This window comes from Cervus canadensis, chromosome 24 (genome assembly GCF_019320065.1).
Source record: "Cervus canadensis isolate Bull #8, Minnesota chromosome 24, ASM1932006v1, whole genome shotgun sequence".
Lineage (NCBI taxonomy): Eukaryota > Metazoa > Chordata > Mammalia > Artiodactyla > Cervidae > Cervus > Cervus canadensis.
The window spans coordinates 14,255,890-14,275,639 of NC_057409.1; the positions used below are offsets into that span (position 1 = coordinate 14,255,890).

The following is a 19,750-nucleotide window of genomic DNA, read 5'->3' on the forward strand; positions in this document are numbered from 1 at the left end:
CAAAACTCCTGGAAGCATTCCCTATATTCACATGTCCCCATTTTCTCTTGATCTCACTTCAGTGAGGTTTTTGCCTCTCCACAGTCATTTGAATTAAGTTTGTTAGGGTACCAAGAGCAGTGGCCAATTTGCAATTCTTATCTTATTTGAACCTTGTTTAACACAATTGATCACTTTCATTCTTCAGACATTTTCTTTACCTGCTTCCAGGACATCTTGCCCTTCTGAATTTCCTCCTACTTCTTTGGTGTCTCCTTCTCGGTGTTCTTTGCTGTTTTGTTTTCACACCTACTTCTTGTCCCTAGAATGTCCTAGGGCTCAGTCCTGGACCCTCTCCTTTTCGATCTCTGTCATCGTTTCCCCAGATGGTGTCATCAGGCCACATGATTTTAAATGCCATTTATACACTGACAATTCTCTGAATTTTCTCTCCAACCGACATGTGTTCTCTGAATACCGAGATCGTTATCTGTATTTGGTTGTATGATAGACATATTAACTTAACGTGTTCCCAAACTCCTGATGTATCTGCCCCAACTTCCTGCAAACTTCTCCAAAGCTGTAAACAGCAACTGTATCCCTCTACTTGCTCAAAGTAGACCTGGGAGACAATTTGATTCCTCACTTTTTTTTCATACTCAAAAGATAATTCCTTGGCAAATCTAGTTGGTGCTACCTTTAAATCAAAATCAAAATCTAGTAGCCTCTCAGCACCTCCATTGCCACTATGTAGGTCCAAACCACTGTCATCTCACACCTGGATTACTGGTATCTCTTGCCTTCTATTAGTCTAGTCTTAGTTCATCCTGAAGGCAGTCTTTTAAAAAGCATATGACAGTGGTCATGTAAAGTGGTGCAGCTACTGTGGAAAACAGTATGGTGGTTCTGCAAAAAATTAAACAGAACTACCATGTGATCTAACAATTCCATTTCTAGGTATATATCCCAGAGAATTGAAAGCAGAAATTCAAGCAGATACTTATATGCCCATATTCACAGCTGCGTTATTCACAAAAGCCAAGAAGTGAAAGCAACCCAAGTATTGCTTGACATATAAATGGATAAACAAGATGTGGTATACACATATACATGTTGGAGTATTATTTAGCTTTAAAAAGGAAGGAAATTCTGACACATGCTATAACATGTAAGAACCATGAAGACATTATACCAAATGAAATAAGCCAGTCACAAAAGGACAAATATTGTAATATTCTACTTACATGAGATGCTTTGAATAGTTAAATTCATAGAGGCAGATTATAGAATGGTGGTTACCAGGGGCCAGGGGGAGATGGGAATGGGATGTTATTGTTTAATGGATTCAGAGTTTGAATCTGAAAAGGCCACAGTCTTTTGCTCAGAAATCTCCAATGTCTTCTTTTTCCACTCAGAGGAAAAGCCACTACAGCCTCACAATTTCCTTGAAGTTGATCTGATCTTGATCTACTAGGCCTCTCATTCCCTCTATTCCAGCTGCAGTGGCCTTGAAAATTTCCAGCACTCTCCTGACTCAGGGCCTTTGAACTTCCTGTTCCCTCTGCTTAGAATGCTCTTCCCCCAGATATTCATGTGCCCAGAACGGTGCCTGGAATGGAATATTGGTAGGGCAGGTGAAATAGAACATGTAAAGAGAGTAAAGACAAAGACAAGTCTAATTGGGAGCAAGCTGGACTGTCTAAAGAGAAAATTGAAAAGAGAAGATGGAGATGAGGTTGTAAAGATCATTAACTCCTTTACTCCTGAGAACCTTGGATGAACAACTAAAAATTCAAACCTAATCCATGGATAGAGAGGAGAGTTACCAGAGCTTTTAAAATTTAGTTCTATTAAGTGTTTAAAAAATTTTTTTTGACCATACCATGCAGCCTGTGGGACCTTAATTCCCCGACCAGGGATCAAACGGGCATCCCCTGCAATGGGAGCATGGATTATTAACCACTAGGCCACCAGGGATGTCCCCACCAGAGGTTTTAGAATAAGGAAATGACTTGTGCTGTGAAGGCAATGTGATCTAGTGACCACACACTAATGGTGCTATTTATTAATCAGGTGATCATCTTACACAGTGTTCCTTATGTTATCTTCCCAATTGTCCTATGAGGTAGGAAATATTTTTGATCTCTGTTTTGTAGTGGAAGAAGATGAGATTCAGAGAGATGGAGTGAGATGAACTACAGCTGGGAAATGGCAGAACTCTGATTTGAACCCAAGGCTTTTTGATAAAATCAAGTTTCTGACCATAGCATATTCCTTCACTTCGTCCAGGCTCATTTCTTGCCTCCCCACCCAGCCACGAGCTGCAGACAGACGGGAACTGTGTCTTCTCCTCCCACCCTGCCATCCCCAGGCCTAGCACAGGACTCGCGCGTGAGGGCCTCTGTGTGTGTGGACTGAGTGGGACCTTCTTGGATCTCTTTGGTCTTCCCCATCTGTCCTTCCCTGCACCCTGAGCCTTGGCTCCCTTGAATGACATCAAGCAGATCTGGATTCAAATCCCAGCCCAGTCACTTCCCAGCAACATGGCCTTGGGCAAGTTAACTTCCCCTCACTTTAGTGCCTTCATCATTAAAATGTGGATACAACTCCTGGTTGTTGTGAGAATTAAGTAAAATAAGTAAAATACAGGGAATCCCCTGCCAGTCCAGTGTTTAGGACTCTGTACCATCACTACTGTAGGGCTCTGTTTCAACCCCTGGTTGGGGAACTAAGTTCCCACAAGCCTTGAGGCTTGGCTGGAAAAAAAAAAACACAAACCATAAAAACAAAATGAAAAAAGCCCCTAACATGTCATATGAAAGTCCTTAATATGGTAATTATTATTGTCTTAGTCCTTCACCCTTGTCCTAGGCACGGTTAGAGGACTCAAAAGCATCTGTTGAACTAAATGGAATGTTAAAGATCGCTAGATTGAGATCCAGGAGAAGTAGATTTTAATCCTGGGTTATGAGCATTGGTCACATTTCCCTTTTTGGCATTGTTTTTTCATCATCCTAGGGACATCTGAGTTTTCTTCTAATTCTAAGGTGAAGTATGAATGCATCATTTCACCCTGTCCCTGACCCTCAGAGCCTCGTTTGACCCACGTCTCCTCTCCTGCCCTGCTGGATCCTTCTTAGTGGACAATTCTTGTCCCAGGAGCCTCCCAGCTTTGGCTCCCAGGGAGCCCTAACACACAGCTGCCACCAGATGGTGCTGTGGACTCATTCAAGTGAAGTTGGCTTTCCGTCTCCAGCAGGGCTGACGGGAGTGATACTAGGATGCCCTTCTGGTTGGTTCCTCTAGACAGTCTGGGCTTCCCCAGTGGAAGGGAGCCAGGCCCAGGATGATCCTTGGAAGTGAAGTTTCCAAAGCCTGCCCTGGTTCTGCTGTGGAAATCCAGCATAGAGTTGGCTGCAGGACTAGCTGCATAAATTGTAGGACCCAGTGCAAAATGAAAATGCCTAAGCTGCTGGTCGACTTCCCTGGTGGCCCAGATGGTAAAGCGCCTGCCTACAATGCGGGAGACCCGGGTTCAATCCCTGGGTCGGGAAGATCTCCTGGAGAAGGAAATGGCTACCCACTCCAGGACTCTTGCCATGGAAAATCCCATGGATGGAGGAACCTGGTAGGCTACAGTCCATGGGGTCGCAGAGAGTCGGACACGATGGAGCCACTTTACTTTCAAGCTGCTGATGGAAGCAGCACAGGGCATGTCTAAAAGCCAGCAGAAAGTTTCTGGTTCAGCCTTCTAGTGCTGAGTATGCTGGTTGTTGAACACAGCCATGGTTGTTGTTTAGTCACCATGTCATGTCTGACTGTTTGCGACCCCATGGACTATAGCCTGCCAGGCTCCTCTGTCCATGGGATTTCCCAGGCAAGAGTCCAGGGTTGCCATTTCCTTCCCCAGGGGATCTTCCTAACCCAGGGGTTGGATCTGCAACCCCTGCATTGGTAGACGGATTCTTTACCACTGAGCCCGAACACAGCCATTACAAAAATGTAAATTACAGAAACTGAAAATTAAATAAATGATATAAAAACAAAACCAAAATGATATAAAAACAAGGCAATAAATGCCTCAAACTCATATTTTTAAACATTTTGCTATCATCTATGCCTTTGAAATAACTTACATTTTTTATATCTATGTGGAGAAAATGCCAAGTAATGGTGTGTGACTTACTGTAATCTCTTTCCAACTCTACATTAGGTGATATCACATTGATAGTTTAAAATCGACGAAGGTGGGAGTGTTTACATCATCAAATCTACAGACGTTACAAACTATGTGCCCTGCCCCCAAGCCAGTTGTTAAACTTTTCTGGGTACACCTCTGGTCTTAGTTGTACTCCTAACATGTTGTGTTGTGTGATCTTGGGCAGAACCCTGTTCCTTCCAGCCTCTGATAAGTCTATGCATCACTTTGAAATTTACAAAAGGAGACTTCCCTGGTGGTCCAGTGGTTAAGAATCTGCCTGCCAATGCAGGAGACTAGGGTTTGATCCCTGGTCTGGGAAGATTCCACATGCCTTGGGACAATTAAGCCCATGTGCCACAACTATTGAGCCTGTGCTCTCAAACTCAGGAATTACAACTACTGAACCCTTGCACCGCGGCTGCTGAAGCCTGGTTCTCTAGAGCCCACACTGCAACAAGAGAAGCCACTGCAGTGAGAAGCCTGCATACCACAACTAGAGAGTAACCCCCACTTGTCCACAGCTAGAGAAAGCCCCCGCTCAGGAACCAAGACTCAAGCAACCAAAAATAAATAAATAAAATTAATTTTTAGAAAGTAAATTAAAAGAAACAAACCAACCAACCAGGGCAAATGATGTTTCTGCAAAAGAGCAGATGCCTTTGGCTACCAGGGTGGTTGTCACCAAGGCTTCCAGAAGGTGGCGCTGTGGACTGACTCAGGGAAGCAAGCCAGCTTATCTTTCTGTGCCCTTTTCCGGTGTTGAAAAACACAAGAGCAGTAATAACATATTCCAGCTGCTTTCATCGCTGTTCTTGGGACTTGGGACATCATAAGCTTGCTCCATGGCTGTATCTGAGAGTGGGCAGACGAAAGAGCTAGTCTGCTCTACTTCTGTAGAAGGACACAGCAGTGGGAGGTGAGAACTAGCGTTTCCTCCCTACAGTGACTGTAACAGACATTGAGGGTTTTTCCCCAAATGGAGACTGGGGTTGGATGCTGAAGGAGTTCAGGAAATGTCAGCCTAAAATATGTTGCCTTGGAATATTGATTATTTTGCATTGAAGGCACTTGAAAAATGACAGATTCAGGAAAAAGCTCTCTGAACTTCATCTGCTTAAGGACAAATTCTCTTAAAGGAACTCAGTTTTCATAAATCCCAGGGAAGAGACTAGAAGTTGGCCCCATTCCCAGACAGACTGTCACAAACTGTCACATCTGTTGTATCATATATTCTTCTGAGGGCCCATTCATCTTTTCCCCCAAATCATTTACTTTTCCCCCTAAGTGTCTCCTTATTAAGTGAGTGTATAATATTTTAAAGTTTCCTTTTTTTATTTTTGGCTGTGCTGGGTCATCATTGCTGCATGGGCTTTTCTCTAGTAGCGGCGAGTGGGGGCTATACTCCATTGTGGTGCACGGGCTTCTCATTGCAGTGGCTTCTCTTGTGGAGCACTGGCTCTAGGGTGTGTGGGCTTCAGAAGTTGAGGCACGTGGGCTCAGCAGTTGCAGTTTCCAGGCTCTAGAGCACAGGTTCAGTAGTTGTGGTACACAGGTTTACTTGCTCCACGGCGTGTAGGATCTTCCCCGATCAGCAATTGAACCAGTGTCTCTCCTGCATTGACAGGTGGATTCTTTACCACTGAGCCACTGGGAAAGCCCTAAGTCAGTGTATAATCTTTTAATTCCCACCCCCCCTTTTTTTGGTATTTACTATTTTTTTCCCCTGCTATGTCCCATGTACCCAATATTAAAAATGAATGTTTGTATATCTTTTCTCCTGTTAATCCACCTGTTATCAGTTTATTTCATAGACCCAGCTATGGAACCTGGGAGGTAGAGGGAGTCTTTTCCTCTCTACAGTGTGGATGGCTCAAACATTAACTGTCTATGTACCCCATTTCCTGCCAAACATATATCTCTGTGTCCCAAACTGGGAACTTACTCCCCAAGGAGTAGAAAGCGGTTGTTATTCCTGTAATTAAAAACACTCTTAACCCTCCAGGAAAGGCATCCCAATGCCTTGATGTCCCCCCTCTAGCTTTTTCTCAATCCCTTCTTGAAAATCTGTGATCTATGACTGCATGGTGAAGGTAGTCTCAATATACAATCACAAAGAGACAGAAGTGGGGAAAAGAGAGAAGCAAGAAGAAAATGTATGTAAAAATGTTAAATATGTACACTGAGGAAGGAAGATCAAGTAGAGGCTATAATCTTCACCTCCTTGATTAATTTATTAGTATTATTATTTTTGGCTACGCTGTGCTGTATGTGGAATCTTAGTTCTCCCTCCAGGAATGGAACATGCGCCCCTGCCTTGGAAGCGCAAAGTCTTAACCACTGGGCCACGGGGGAAGTCCCTCTTTGACTTATTCAAAAGTTGATCTTGTATTTATGATTTTCCTTCTTAACTATTCCAGGTTCCTTCTGCCTTCGGTCAGCAATGTAGTAAAGTTCTGTGCCCACAGACCAGACAGATTCTCTTGTATAGAACTGCAGCAGTCTTGCAGTAACTTCAATCACAGGCTTTGTAGTAGGAATAGGATTCTCAGCGAATGCAGGTGTCTGTCCCTAAGCCTCTGGCCCCTATTGTGTGGTAACAACTTATTTCCTCTTGATAGCCAGTTCTGAACCCTACAAAATACCTTGATTTCTTTTTCTGCTTGTCTGTTCAGGAGTATGAGGTACTCAAAATGGTTGAGTCAGGACTTCCGTGGTGGTCTAGTGGTTAAGAAACCCATCTTCCAATGCAGGAAGTGTGGGTTCGATCCCTGGTGGAGATCACACCCCACATGGTGCAGGGCAATCAGCCCACAAGCCACAACGACTGCCTCAACTAGAGAGAAGCCTCTGAGCACATCTGCCTCAACTAGAGAGAAGCCTCTGAGCACATCTGCCTCAACTAGAGAGAAGCCCACAAGCTACAGCTAAGACCCAACACAGCCAAAAATTAAATAAAAATAAATATTTAAAAAATTACTTAAAAATGGCTGAGTGGCAGTTTCAGCTTCCAGTTTGGGGGGAAAAATTGTGTCACTTGGCGGACGCATTCCCCTCCTTGGACTCTAGAAGCTTTTTAACATACCTTGCTTCCCTGCAGTCATGAGGTCAAGAAACAGGTCATTTTTAAAATAATTTTATTTGTTTATTGCTGGCTGCGCTGGGTCTTCGTTGCTGCTCGGGCTTTTCTCTGGTTGTGGTGAGAGGGGGCTACTCTCTAGTTGCGGTGGGAAGACATCTCACTACGGTGCCTTCTCTTGTTGCAGAACACAGGCTCTGGGTTGGTGTGGGCTCAGTAGTTGCAGCGCATGGGCTCAGTAGTTGCATCTCCCTGCCTCCGGAGCACAGGCTCAGTAGTTGTCGCACATAAGCTCAGTTGCTCCTCAGTGTATGGGATCTTCCTGGATCGGGTATTGAACTCGTGTCCCCTGCATTGGCAGGTGGATTCTTTACCACTGAGCCACCAGGGAAGCCCAAGAAACAGATAATTTTTGAGTGAGGAAAAAATTGCATTGTTCGAAGAAGCCACTCCTGCATCCAGCCCCTTGGTTCTCAGACTCTGTGACTGGCTACAGGAGAGACAGTACCCTAGTTCAGAGGATTACTCTATCTTGCAGATGGTACTCCACCTCCCAAAGTGTTGTCTACCAGCTTGTACTTTATCTGGGCCTTTAATAGGCCTTTCTACCATTCTAGGCTGGCTAATGAAGCACACAGCAAGGCCAGTGAATCCTGTCTCATTTCTTTTCTTGTGAAGTGAGTTCCATGGTCAGAAACAATACTGTATAGGATATCAAGACTGTGCATTTAGTCCACAGGTGGAGGAGGTTCTGGCAGAGGCGTTCGAGGCAAGGAAAGCAGATCCATATCCAGATCCATATCCAGAATAAGTGCTTCTTCTAGTGAGACAAATTCCTGCCTCCATCACGGAGTCCTCTGTAATCAATCTGCCCAAGTAGTTGGCTGCTCCCCTTAAGGTCTGATACTAGTTCAAGGGTCCAGGTGGTGCTAGTAGTAAAGAACCCGCCTGCCAGTGCTGGAGATATAAGAGATGCGGTTTTGATCCCTGGGTCAGGAAGATGCCCTGGAGAAGGAAATGGCAACCCACTCCAGTATTCCTGCCTGGAGAATCCCATGGACAAAGGAGCCTGGCAGGCTATAGTCCATGGGGTCGCAAAGAGTTGGATATGACTGAAGCGACTTATCATGCATGTATGCAAGGGTCCAGGGCTGTTAGCTGCTTTGTGCAAACTGGACATCAGTCCTGTTGGTTGCCTGACCACCCTTGGTGAGGGATATTCCTATCCTTGAGCCCATGGCTAATCTCCACCCCTGTCATCATGGTATTTTGTGCGTGAACCCATTGAACAAGAGCTGGACTGGCCGGGGGAAAAGGTCATCAGTTAACATCCAGTTAACACCCACAGAGCATCCTATTTTCTGGTTATTAAAAACTTCCCCCCACTGGGGGCCCATGGTGAGTATTCATATGGCATACTCCTGTATTATGATTTTGGATATTCGTAGAAATCTATCTTTTGCAAACTTCTTTCTCATGAACTTCTAATTTTTAAAACTTAGAGCTACTCACATCATTAGTCCAGGACCTGGTATAGATCCTGAGCTCAGGTCTTCTCTCCCTCCAGGCAAAGGGGACAATGAGACAGACTTCTTATAGTTCTAACTGGGGAGAGATTTTCTTCTCCACTAGACTTTGGGGCCACATAGCCATTTCTATAAAACCATTTCTTGCTCTTTCACAGTCTGCTATCTGAAAGCCAACCTCTAATAGTTTTTCCTGTATAGGGAGCCTTGTTGCAATCACAGCCACAGCTGTGAACATATGGTCTGGGCCTATTTCAGCAGGTCTATCCTCGTTCCTCTGTCCCCAGCTTTTGTTCCCAAGACTCTCATTTTGTTTTCTTCAGTAGCCATCACCTGGGATTCAGTGTCGATCCTGATTTCAGGCCATCTCTCCTTTGAGTTGTGGTTGTTGTTCAGTTGCTAAGTTGTGTCTGACTCTTTGAGACCCCATGGGCTGCAGCATGCCAGGCTTCCCTGTCCTTCACTATCTCCCAGAGTTTGCTCAAATTCATGTGCATTGTCAGTGATGCTGTCTAACCATCTCATCCTCTGCAGCCATTCTCTCCTTTTGCCTTTAATCCCTCCCAGCATCAGGGTCTTTTCCAATGAGTCAGCTCTTTGCATCAGGTGGCCAAAGTATTGGAGCTTCAGTTACAGCATCAGCCCTTCTAATGAATATTCAGGATTGATTTCCTTTAGGATTGATTGATCTCCTTGCTCTCCAAGGGGCTTTCAAGGGTCTTGTCCAGCACCACAATTCGAAACATCAATTCTTTGGTGCTCAGCCTTCTTTATGGTCAAACTTTGTCTCACAAAGTAGAAACAACCACACGCTCTACTCCATGTTCTGCCACAGGACAATTTCCTTCCTCTGCTCTCCTTCAGGGTCATCTTGAATGGGGTGCCCCAGCCACAGCAGTCTACATTTCTGGCTGATACCTACACATTGTACAGAGCCACGCATAAAGCAGTTCTACATTTTTCCTTCTCAATCTCCTGGGTTGAAGTTGTCATAACAATGTGGCAGGAATGGGTACACTGGGAGGGGGACAACCTACACATTGCCCCTACAGGTCTGTTTGGGCCAGGTTTTACATGGACCATTTCCCCTGAAGCATTGCAGGCATAAGAATTAATTAGAGAACATCCAGTTCACAATGGGCAGCTCAGGTCACAAGGTCATCTGGAGCCCTGTGGTCAGGTGTGCTGTCTATCAGAGCCCATTAAAACTTTACGAGCTAGCTCACAAAAGAGAAATACTCTCTGATGAATAAAGGATATTGTTGTTTAGTCGCTTAGTCGATGGCAGTTTCCAGGCTAGAATACTAGAGTGGGTTGCCATTTCCTTCTCCAGGGGATCTTCCTGACCCAGGGATTGAACCTGCGTCTCCTGAATTGCAGGTGGGTTTTTCTTTATTTTACCACTGAACCACTAGGGTAGCCCGAAAGAAACATGGCTTTACCTCTAAACCCTAAGGATCTGGCTACAGAGTTTCCTCTATCATTGTTTGCAATTAGAGCATCCTAATTTACCTGGCACTTTGAGCTGTTGATCTGTTTGGTCATCAGGATGAAAAGACTGAACTACTTACACTGCAGCCTGAATCAACTGGAGAGACCACTCTTACTTTGCTTTCTCTGTGCCTTCCTCAAAGCTGGAAACTGGTAGATGGGTAGGAATAGTTTCCCAGTCATGCTGTATGTTGTTGTTGTTCCGTTGCCTGGTCGTGTCTGACTCTTTGCTACCCCATGGACTGCAGCACGCCAGGCTTTCCTGTCTCTCACCATCTCCCGGAGTTTGCCCAAGTTCATATCCATTGCATCGGTGATGCCACCCAGCCATCTCATCCTCTGATGCCCTCTTCTTCTTCTACCTTCAATTTTTCCCAGCATCAGGGACTTTTCCACTGAGTCAGCTGTTTGCATCAGGTGATCAAAATACTGGAGTTTCAGTTTCAGCATCAGTCCTTCCAGTGAATATTCAGGGTTGATTTCCTTTAAGATTGACTGGTTTGATCTTGCTGTCCAAGGGACTCTCAAGAGTCTTCTCCAACACCACAGTTCGAAGGCATCAATTCATTGGTGCTCTGTCTTCTTTATGGTCCAGCTCTCACAGCCATACGTGACCACTGGGAAGAACATAGCCCTGACTATTTGGACCTTCCTCAGCGTGAATCATGATGTATGTTTCCTCCCAAATCCAAAGAGACCCATCAAGTACTAGGCTCCTTCTATGAGGAAGGAAGTCTAAAGTGCAGCAACCTTGGCCTTTGCTTTGGAGTAAATGTCCTGATGTGTTCAGGCCACAAACTCTAGGGTTTTAATGTAGTGTCAGGCTATTATATTTTCACTGGATTCATCTCACACCCTTTGGCACCTGCTATTTTCCATGTTTTGTGTTCTGTCCATATGAGGCCTCCAGCATGGCTGCCTGTGGGATGAAGTGACAGATACGTGGATTGACTCTTGATATCTATGCCACCATCTTTCTACCTGAGGAGCTGTAAAGCTAAAAACATTTCCCAGACTCCCTTGCAGCTAAGGTTCTAGATGAGATTTAGGAAAACAGAAGTGAGGCAGAAGGCATTTTTCTGCAGCAGTGGCTATGGGCAAGCAAGATCTGCTTGAAATACCTGGAGTGATTTCTGTTTCCTGCACTGGACTGCATGGTCCAGATGGTAACAGAGTAAAAATGTAAAAATTCCTGTAGACTACATTAGGGCTTGGAGCAGAAGGGTTGGCTTTTCTTTGGGGCAAGATTATAAAGCTAACTGCTTCTTTTATTCTCTGCCACAATGGAAAAAAATACATGGTTTTTTCCAATGAAGTTTGGGGGGTTGTGCTGGTATACTTTTCCCCCCAAAACCACATCTGGAACAGCTTTTGCAATTGGAGTCACTGTCTGATTAAGTTTACAATATTATTCTGTGTTCTTCAAGACCATCTATCTTGTCTGAAGAATGGATATACATGTGACAAAAATCACTATGTCTGCATATTCAAAGTCATTAATGGTGGAGTTAATCTCTTCAATTCTCTCAGGATTTTTAATTTTAATTTACATATTGGTGGGCATGATGAACTTCAATAATATCTAGTTCATTTTTCTTATAATAAAAACTTTTAACATGTTGTCTAGGAGCCAGTGTAGGATTCTGTCAATGATTTAAGATATTTATTCCAATTACACAAATGAGAACAAAGACTAGCACATGCCTAGATCAGTCCTTAAATGGACTTTGATCAAAACTCCATTTATGGCCTAATTCCCTATACTTCATATTGTCTCTTAGTACTTAATTTCTCATCTGTTCTTTTGTCATCTCCTTTGTACTCCCAGGACTAGAGGCCTGCAAATTATATATTTCCCAGATTCCTTTGCTAGCTGGGTTCCCGTTAGTTTCTGCCAATGGGAGACAACTAGTTATGTTTTTTTGTTAATAGATATTTTCTAATCTCCATATGTATTGAAAACATCTTCTCCCATTCTATGTTTGCCTTTTTTCTTTGTTTATTAAAAAAATTTTATTTATTTATTTTTGGTTGTACTGGGTCTTGCTGCCCGTGGGCTTTCTTTAGTTGCATTGAGCAGGGGCTGCTCTAGTTGTGGTTCTTGGGTTTCCTATTGTGGTGGCTTCTCATTGCAGAGCACGGACTCCAGGGCATGTTGGCTTCAGTAGTTGCAGCAGATGGGCTCAATAGTTGTGGCACTTGGGCTTAGTTGCCCCACAGTACATAGAATCTTCCTGGGCCAGGAATCAAACCCATGTCCCCTGCATTGGCAGGTGGATTCTTTTTTTTTTTTTTTTTCACACAGTTTACCAGTTTATTTGTCCTAAATAAATAAAGTCGGAGAATATCCATACTCCCACGATGTCTTTCCCAAAAGAGCAGCTTAAGATATAGATGCATATTTTTGCAGCGCGTGTTCTCAAGTTAGGCTCAGGAGAGTGTTTGTCCTGGCTTGTGCAGGACTGGATCTGGCTATGAAGACTCTCCCCAGGTTCCCTTCTCTGCTTCGGACCTGAGTCCCCTGCTAGGACCCCTACGTCCTGTTCCTCCTCTTGGAGCACCTGCCGCCTCTCCTCTCTGTAGCTCACAGGGAGCAGCACCCACAGCTGTGTGGCCCTGTGGCCGGCCGCTCGCAGAGAGCTCTGTCCTGTATCACCAGCTACCACTGCAGGCCCCTTGCCAACCCCTCACCCTGGAAGTAGCTCACCCAGGGCAAAGGGAGGGCAGGTGGATTCTTAACCACTGGACCACCAGGAAAGTCCACTTGGTTATATTTGAAGGTGGAAGGGAGAAAGTCTTCTGCTTCAGGAGGTGCCTTATCTTTGGCAGCAGAAGGTACTCTGGCATCATCAGTAGTGAGTGTGGGGTTGGGCACACTTAGGCATCAGCCTAAGAGTGCAAGTAGCTTCCTGGGTTCCAGAGACTTCCGTCTTTCACCACTAGCTTCCAGCATTTCCAATATCTTTGTCACTAATCCATGCATTACATTCTCTGTGCTTGAAATATGTAGGGTGGTGTCTGTTTTCCAACTGGTACTGATTCACACATTTCCATAAACCCACACTCTTTTGCAGCACAGGGGAATTATAGGTGCCTAGAAAAAAGTGTGGCCAGTGTCTGAGCACACGTTCTTTGGATCAGGCAGGAAAAAGACTCACAGTATGATCTTACGGTATTTTTGTTGTATCTCTCCTTAAGGGTCCTTGATTTTCTTTTTCCTTAGTGGTCAGAGCATTTGTAAATTGATTTGGATATGGGGATTAGATGAAAGCTCAAATTTGTTTATTATGTCAGTAGAAGCCTTTGTTCACTGGACCCAGAAGTGTTTTTTTCTTGTTATTGTTATAAAAACTAAATGGGAGAAAAAACCTAAATGGGAACTGTTAATGATTACTCAGTTGCTTTCAAAGACTTCTGTGGATCAAACCACTGTGATTTCATGCCCACTATGCTTCTTATTGATAACCCTTCCCATTTTGTATTTGATGGGTAGTTGCTCCCACCTGACTCCACCACCCCAGAATCCTCCCATCCTCCCTGAGCTGAGTCTATTTCAATTGTAGACCCGATTACCACCATTCCTGACTCACAGAGGATGGTCGGAAGAGTGCTTTTTAATGATTTTGGCATGTCCCTCATCAATTGTCCTTCAGCTTTGTTGCTGCTGCTGCTAAGTCGCTTCAGTCGTGTCTGACTCTGTGTGACCCCATAGACGGCAGCCCACCAGGCTCCCCCGTCCCTGGGATTCTCCAGGCAAGAACACTGGAGTGGGTTGCCATTTCCTTCTGCAATGCATGAAAGTGAAAAGTGAAAGTGAAGTCACTCAGTCCTGTCCGACTCTATGAGACCCCATGGACTGCAGCCTACCAGGCTCCTTCGTCCATAGGATTTTCCAGGCAAGAGTACTGGAGTGGGGTGCCATTGCCTTCTCCTCAGCTTTGTTAAAGGAAGTAAATTTTGGATCTTTTCAAAGAATATAATAAAGGCTTGGTCAGCAAGATGCATATATATAGATTTAATAAATCATCCTGCCTCTTGAAATCTTTGAATTTCTTCCTCTGGTTTATGCCAAGAGATTTTGACTGTCATACAAATTAATGATGGGTCAGTATTGTATCCACATTTGCATAAACTAACACTTCAAATTGCTAGAATAACAGCTGCCAGCTGTCAGAGGGAGCATACTGAATGCAGACTCTCCAGTAAGCACACTCAGATCGATACATTCATTTTGATCTGAAATTTTATTCAGGCTTTACTTAAGTACCCTCCAAATCCCCCTCACAAATAGTCTCCTGCTTTTCCATTATATAAAATAGCAAATTGCTGCAATTTTTTCTTTCAGCAGACGTCCTCTTGCCCTTTTTTTTTTTTTGGTCTGCATTTTATCCTGTAAGATATGAAGGTTTGAACTTTGGTTCTGGCTTGGACTTGGTTCTAGGGGCAAGAAAGGACTTAAGTTTTCTCCAGCAACGGGGGTTCAGCCTTACCGATTAAGAGGATCAAAATCTTCAGACAAGAGAGGAGAGAACACTTCCTTATGGCTTAGTAGACCTTCTACGCTCTTGCTAAGAAATTTAGTTCGGTCTTACTACGTGGATTAAACGTATTTGAAGAATCTGTCTTAATTGACCTACACTTAACTGATTTGCTTGAGTAACTGTACTGTCCATGACCACTTTTTTCCTCCACGCTTTTATTTATTTATTTATTTTTGCAAAGTTACTTTTAATACTTTGGGGTGAGCCCCACAGGAATAAAAAGCACTGGTAACCCCCAAGAGTGGCCCAGGGGGAGAGAGGCTACCCGAGGGGTAGGAAGCACAGGCGGGACCCGCCGCAGACTCGGGGCGAAGGGCGTGCTATCGGTGCCGGGACCGTGAGCCCAGAGGAGAAACCGCGAGCGTGACGGGGCTGGCTCCAGGCACACGGGCGGAGGGCGAGAGGGTTGGACACGAAGCCACAAAGCTACCTGGGCTCCTCTTTCTTCTCCTTTGCCTTTTTCTGCTTCTGCTGCATGATCTCCGAGTCCCTCTCCTTGGGGGCGGCAGCAGGAAGCCCGTCATCTCGGCGATTTCCCTTAACCGAGTCGCTCTGCTTTTTCACATTCTTCTGGAGGGCGAGCTTGCGCTGGCGATGGCAACCGCTCCGGCCTGCCTCCGTTGCGTCCCCTCGTTCAGTACGACGTTACAGGCCCCTCTCCTTCCACGCTTTTAAACAAAGTTGAGGTGCTCAACATTTGCTCATTCTTAGAGAAATGCAAATCAAAACCACAATGAGGTATCATCTCACACCAGTCAGAATGTCCATAATCAAAAAGTCTACAAACAATAAAGTCTGGAGAGGGTATGGAGAAAAGGGAACCCTTTTACACTGTTGGTAGGAATGTAAACTGATAACAACCACTATGGAGAACAGTATGGAGATTCCTTAAAAATCTAGGAATAAAACTACCATACGATCCAGCAATCTCACTACTGGGCATGTACCCTGAGGAAACCAGAATTGAAAAAGACGTGTATACTCCAATATTCACTGCAGCACTATTTACAATAGCTAGGACATGGGAGTAACCTAGAGATCATCAGCAGATGAATGGATAAGGAAGTTGTGGTACATAAACACAATGGAATATTACTCAGCTATAAAAAGGAATGCATTTGAGCCAGTTCTAATGAGGTGGATGAACCTAGAGCCTATTATACAGAGTGAAGTAAGTCAGAAAGAGAAGGACAAATACCGTATATTAATGCATTTGTATGGAATCTAGAAAGATGGTATTGATGATCCTATCTGCATGGCAGCAAAGGAGACACAGACGTAAAAAACAGACTTCTGGACTCACTGGGAGAAGGAAAGGGTGGGATGATTTGAGAGAATAGCATTGAAACATACATATAATATATCTAAAATATATGTAAAAATAAATGTAAATATATGTAAAATATAAATATACATATGTAAAACAGATAACCAATGTGAATTTGATGTATGACACAGGGCACCCAAAACCGGTGCTCTATGACAACCTAGAGTGATAGAGTGAGGAGGGAGGTGGGAGGGAGGTTCAGGATGGAGGGGACACATGTTTACCTATGGCTGATTCATATTGATGTGTGGCAAAAACAATCACAATATTGTAAAGGAATTATCCTTCAATTAAATAAATAAATTAAAAAATCTGAGATAGAATTCATATAACATACAATTCACCATTTAAAAGTATATAATTTAGGGACTTCCCTGGTATTCCGGTGGCTTAAGAATCCTCTTTGCAGTGCAGGGGACACGGGTTCCATTTCTGGTCCAGGAACTAAGATCCCACATGCTGTGGAGCCACTAAGCCTGAGAGCCAAAACTACTGAGCCTGCACCACATTGAAAGGTCCCTCATGACAACAACTAAGACCTGATGCAGTCAAAACAAATTTTTTAAAGTTTTTTTTTAAGTATATGATTTAGTGGCATTTAGTGTTTGCACAACATAGTACAACTACCATCTCTCTAGTTTCTACTTTTTTTTTAATCACTCCAGAAAATTACCTCATATTCTTATTTTCCCCTCCCCCATTCCCTGGTAACTACTAACCTACTTTCTGTACCTATGGGTTTGTCTATTCTGGGTATGTTATATAAAAGGAATCAAACAAAATATGGTCTTTTGTGTCTGGCTTTTTCACTTGGCATGTTTTTGAGATTCATGCAACTTGTAGTATATATCAATACTTTGTTCTTTCTTATGATTGAATAGTATTCCATTGAGTGTTTATACCACATTTTGCCTATCCATGTATCTGTTGATGGACTTTGTGTTTTTGTCCATTATGAATAGGGCTGATAAATATATTTGTGGTTAAGTTTCTCTGTGAATATATGTTTTCATTTTCTTGGGTATATACCTAAGAGTAAATATATTACTATATTTCTGGGTCATATTGTAATCCTATCCAACTTTTTGAGGAACTTATTAAAACTTTCCACGATAGATGTACCATTTTACATTCTTGTCAGCAATGTACAAGAGTTTCTATCTCTCCATAGCCTTGTGACCTTTGTTATTATATTATCTGTCTTTTTGATTAAAGCCGTATTAGTGGATGTAAAGTGGTATCTCATTGTGGTTTTGATTTGCATTTCCTTAATTGCATTTCCTTAATCCTTTGCATTTCCTTAATTACCAATGATGCTGAGCATCTTTCATGTATGTACTGGACATATGTATCTCTTCTTTGAAGAAACATCTATTCAAGTCCTTTACTCATTTTAAATTGGGTTGTTTGTCTATTTGTTGTTGAGTTGTAAGAGTTCTTTATATACTCTGAAACCTTATTAGATATATAATTTGGACATATTTTCTCTAATTATGTAAGCTGCTTTCACATCTTTGAGAAAACAAAATTTTTAATGTTTTGAAATCCAAATTATCTATTTTCTCTTTTGTTTGGCCTTTTGTTGTGAAATCTAAGAATCCATTGCCAGATGTGAAGTTGTGAAGATTTACCTCTGTTTTTTTCTAAGGGTTTTATAGTTTTAGATCTTATACTTAGGTCAATGATTCATTTTCATTAACTTCTGTATATGGGGTGAGGTAGGGATCCAACTTCCTTCTTCTGTACATGGTTATCCAGTTGTTCCAGTACCATTTATTGAAAAGACTATTCTTCCCCTATTGGTCTTGACTTACTTACTGGAAGTCAGTAGATGTTTGGGTTTATTTCTGGACTCTCAATTCTATTCCTTGATTTATTTATCTATTCTTATACCAGTACCACACTGTATTGATGATTGTAGCTTTGTAGTAAGTTTTTTTGTTTTTTTTTTTTAATTTTTAAATTTATTTATTTGGCTGCTCTGGGTCTTAGTTGTAGCATGTGGGATCTAGCTCCCTGACCAGGGGTCGAACCTGGGCCTCCTGCACTGGGAGCTCAGAGTCCCAGCCATGGACCACCAGGGAAGTCCCTGTAGTAAGTTTTGAAATCAGAAAGTCTGAGTTTTCCAGCTCTATTTTTCTTTTTCAATATTGCTTTGGCTATTCAGAGTTCCTTGCAGTTCCACATGAATTTGAGAATCAGTTTCTCTATTTCTGAAAGAAAAAAAAGGGCCATTGGAGTTTTAGTAGGGATTGTGTTGAATCTGTAGATTGCTGAGGGACGTTATTGTTATCTTAATAATATTGTCTTCTAATCTGTAAACATGAAATGTCTTCCCATTTATTTAGACCTTTTTAAATTTCAGCAATGTTTTCTAGTTTTCAGTACACAAGTTTTTTACCTCCTTGATTACATTCCTAGGTATTTTATTCTGTTGCATGCTATTGTAAATGGAATTGTTTTCTTGATTTCCTTTTCAGATTATTCATTGCTGGAATATAGAATCAAAACTGGTTTTTGTGTGTTGTCCATTCTCTCTTTAAATATACTGACTGATGTCCACAGCATGTGGGATGCTCATGGCTAATTGGTTACACTCTAACCCATGCTGATCCAAACAGGTAAGATGTACTTACCAAGACTTATTTCCCACTTTCTTATAAACACAATCCTGAGACAGCAATATTCCCGGCTAAGAAATTACATTCTCTTACAGGCAAGAGTGGTCATATGACTACATTCTGGCTAACAAAATGTAAGTAGGAATTATTGGGTAGGGTTTCCAGGAAAGCTCTTTAAAAAGATGAGCTAGTTCAGTTGGTATATATCTTTTGCCCTTTTATGTTCCCCTTCTTCCTTCCTGGAGCTTGACTTTAATGACTGGAGCGCCAGTAGTTATCCTATGACCCAGAAAGAATCTTAAATATGAAAGCTGTGTACTAGATGATAGACAGGATAACAAAAGGACCTAAGTCCTTGATGATTTTGTGGAATGTCACAGCCCTGGCTGCCTACCTCTGGACTTCTCATTTCATTAGAAAAATTAAATCCAGAATTTAAGTTTTAGGTTTTTCAGGTCTCTATCACTTAAAATTCCTACTTTAATCAGAATTTCTGTTTCTGCAGACAACAAAATCCACCTTAAAGAGGGTAGATTCAAGGAGGAGGTAGGGTCTGGGGCAATGAAGAAGCAGATTTTTGCAGGCTGGAAAACAGGTGAGCCTTCTATTACAGAAGTGAAATACACACACACACACACACACACACACACACACACACACACATGCTGCTCAGTCACTTCAGTCACGTCCAACTCTTTGCAACTCCATGGACTGTAGTCCACCAGGCTCCTCTGTCCATGGGATTTCTCAGGCAAGAATACTGCTGTGGGTTGCCATGCCTTCCTCCAGGGCATCTTCCTTGACTAAGTGATTGAACTCACATTTCCTGTGTCTCCTGAACAGTGCAGGGCGATTCCTTACCGCTGAGCCACGGGGGAAGTCCCATACGTACATATGACCAAATCATTTTGTTGTGTAGAAGAAATTAATACAACATAACATTGTAAATGAACTATAATTCAATAAAATAAAAAATAAAGTAACAAGT

General features: G+C 42.8%; 1 protein-coding gene across 1 annotated transcript; it reads right to left on the reverse strand.

Moving 5' to 3' along the window:
• Positions 1 to 15,223: 15,223 nt before the first annotated feature.
• LOC122426121 (small EDRK-rich factor 2-like) lies at positions 15,224 to 19,648 on the reverse strand. The gene is made up of 2 exons (XM_043444776.1): positions 19,624 to 19,648; positions 15,224 to 15,443 (listed from the first exon to the last, which is right to left on the reverse strand). Exons 1-2 carry the CDS (start codon positions 19,646 to 19,648, stop codon positions 15,241 to 15,243), a joined length of 228 nt encoding a protein of 75 aa, XP_043300711.1. The 3' UTR covers positions 15,224 to 15,240.
• Positions 19,649 to 19,750: the final 102 nt, after the last annotated feature.

What these genes read in the sequence shown, in the direction of transcription:
- LOC122426121 (XM_043444776.1), bottom strand. Translation starts at nt 19,648, where the DNA reads ATGGGACTTCCCCCGTGGCTCAGCG. An exon ending in ACTTCCCCCGTGGCTCAGCG is followed by an intron (nt 15,444 to 19,623) that starts GTAAGGAATCGC and finishes GTACTGAACGAG; the next exon opens with GGGACGCAACGGAGGCAGGC.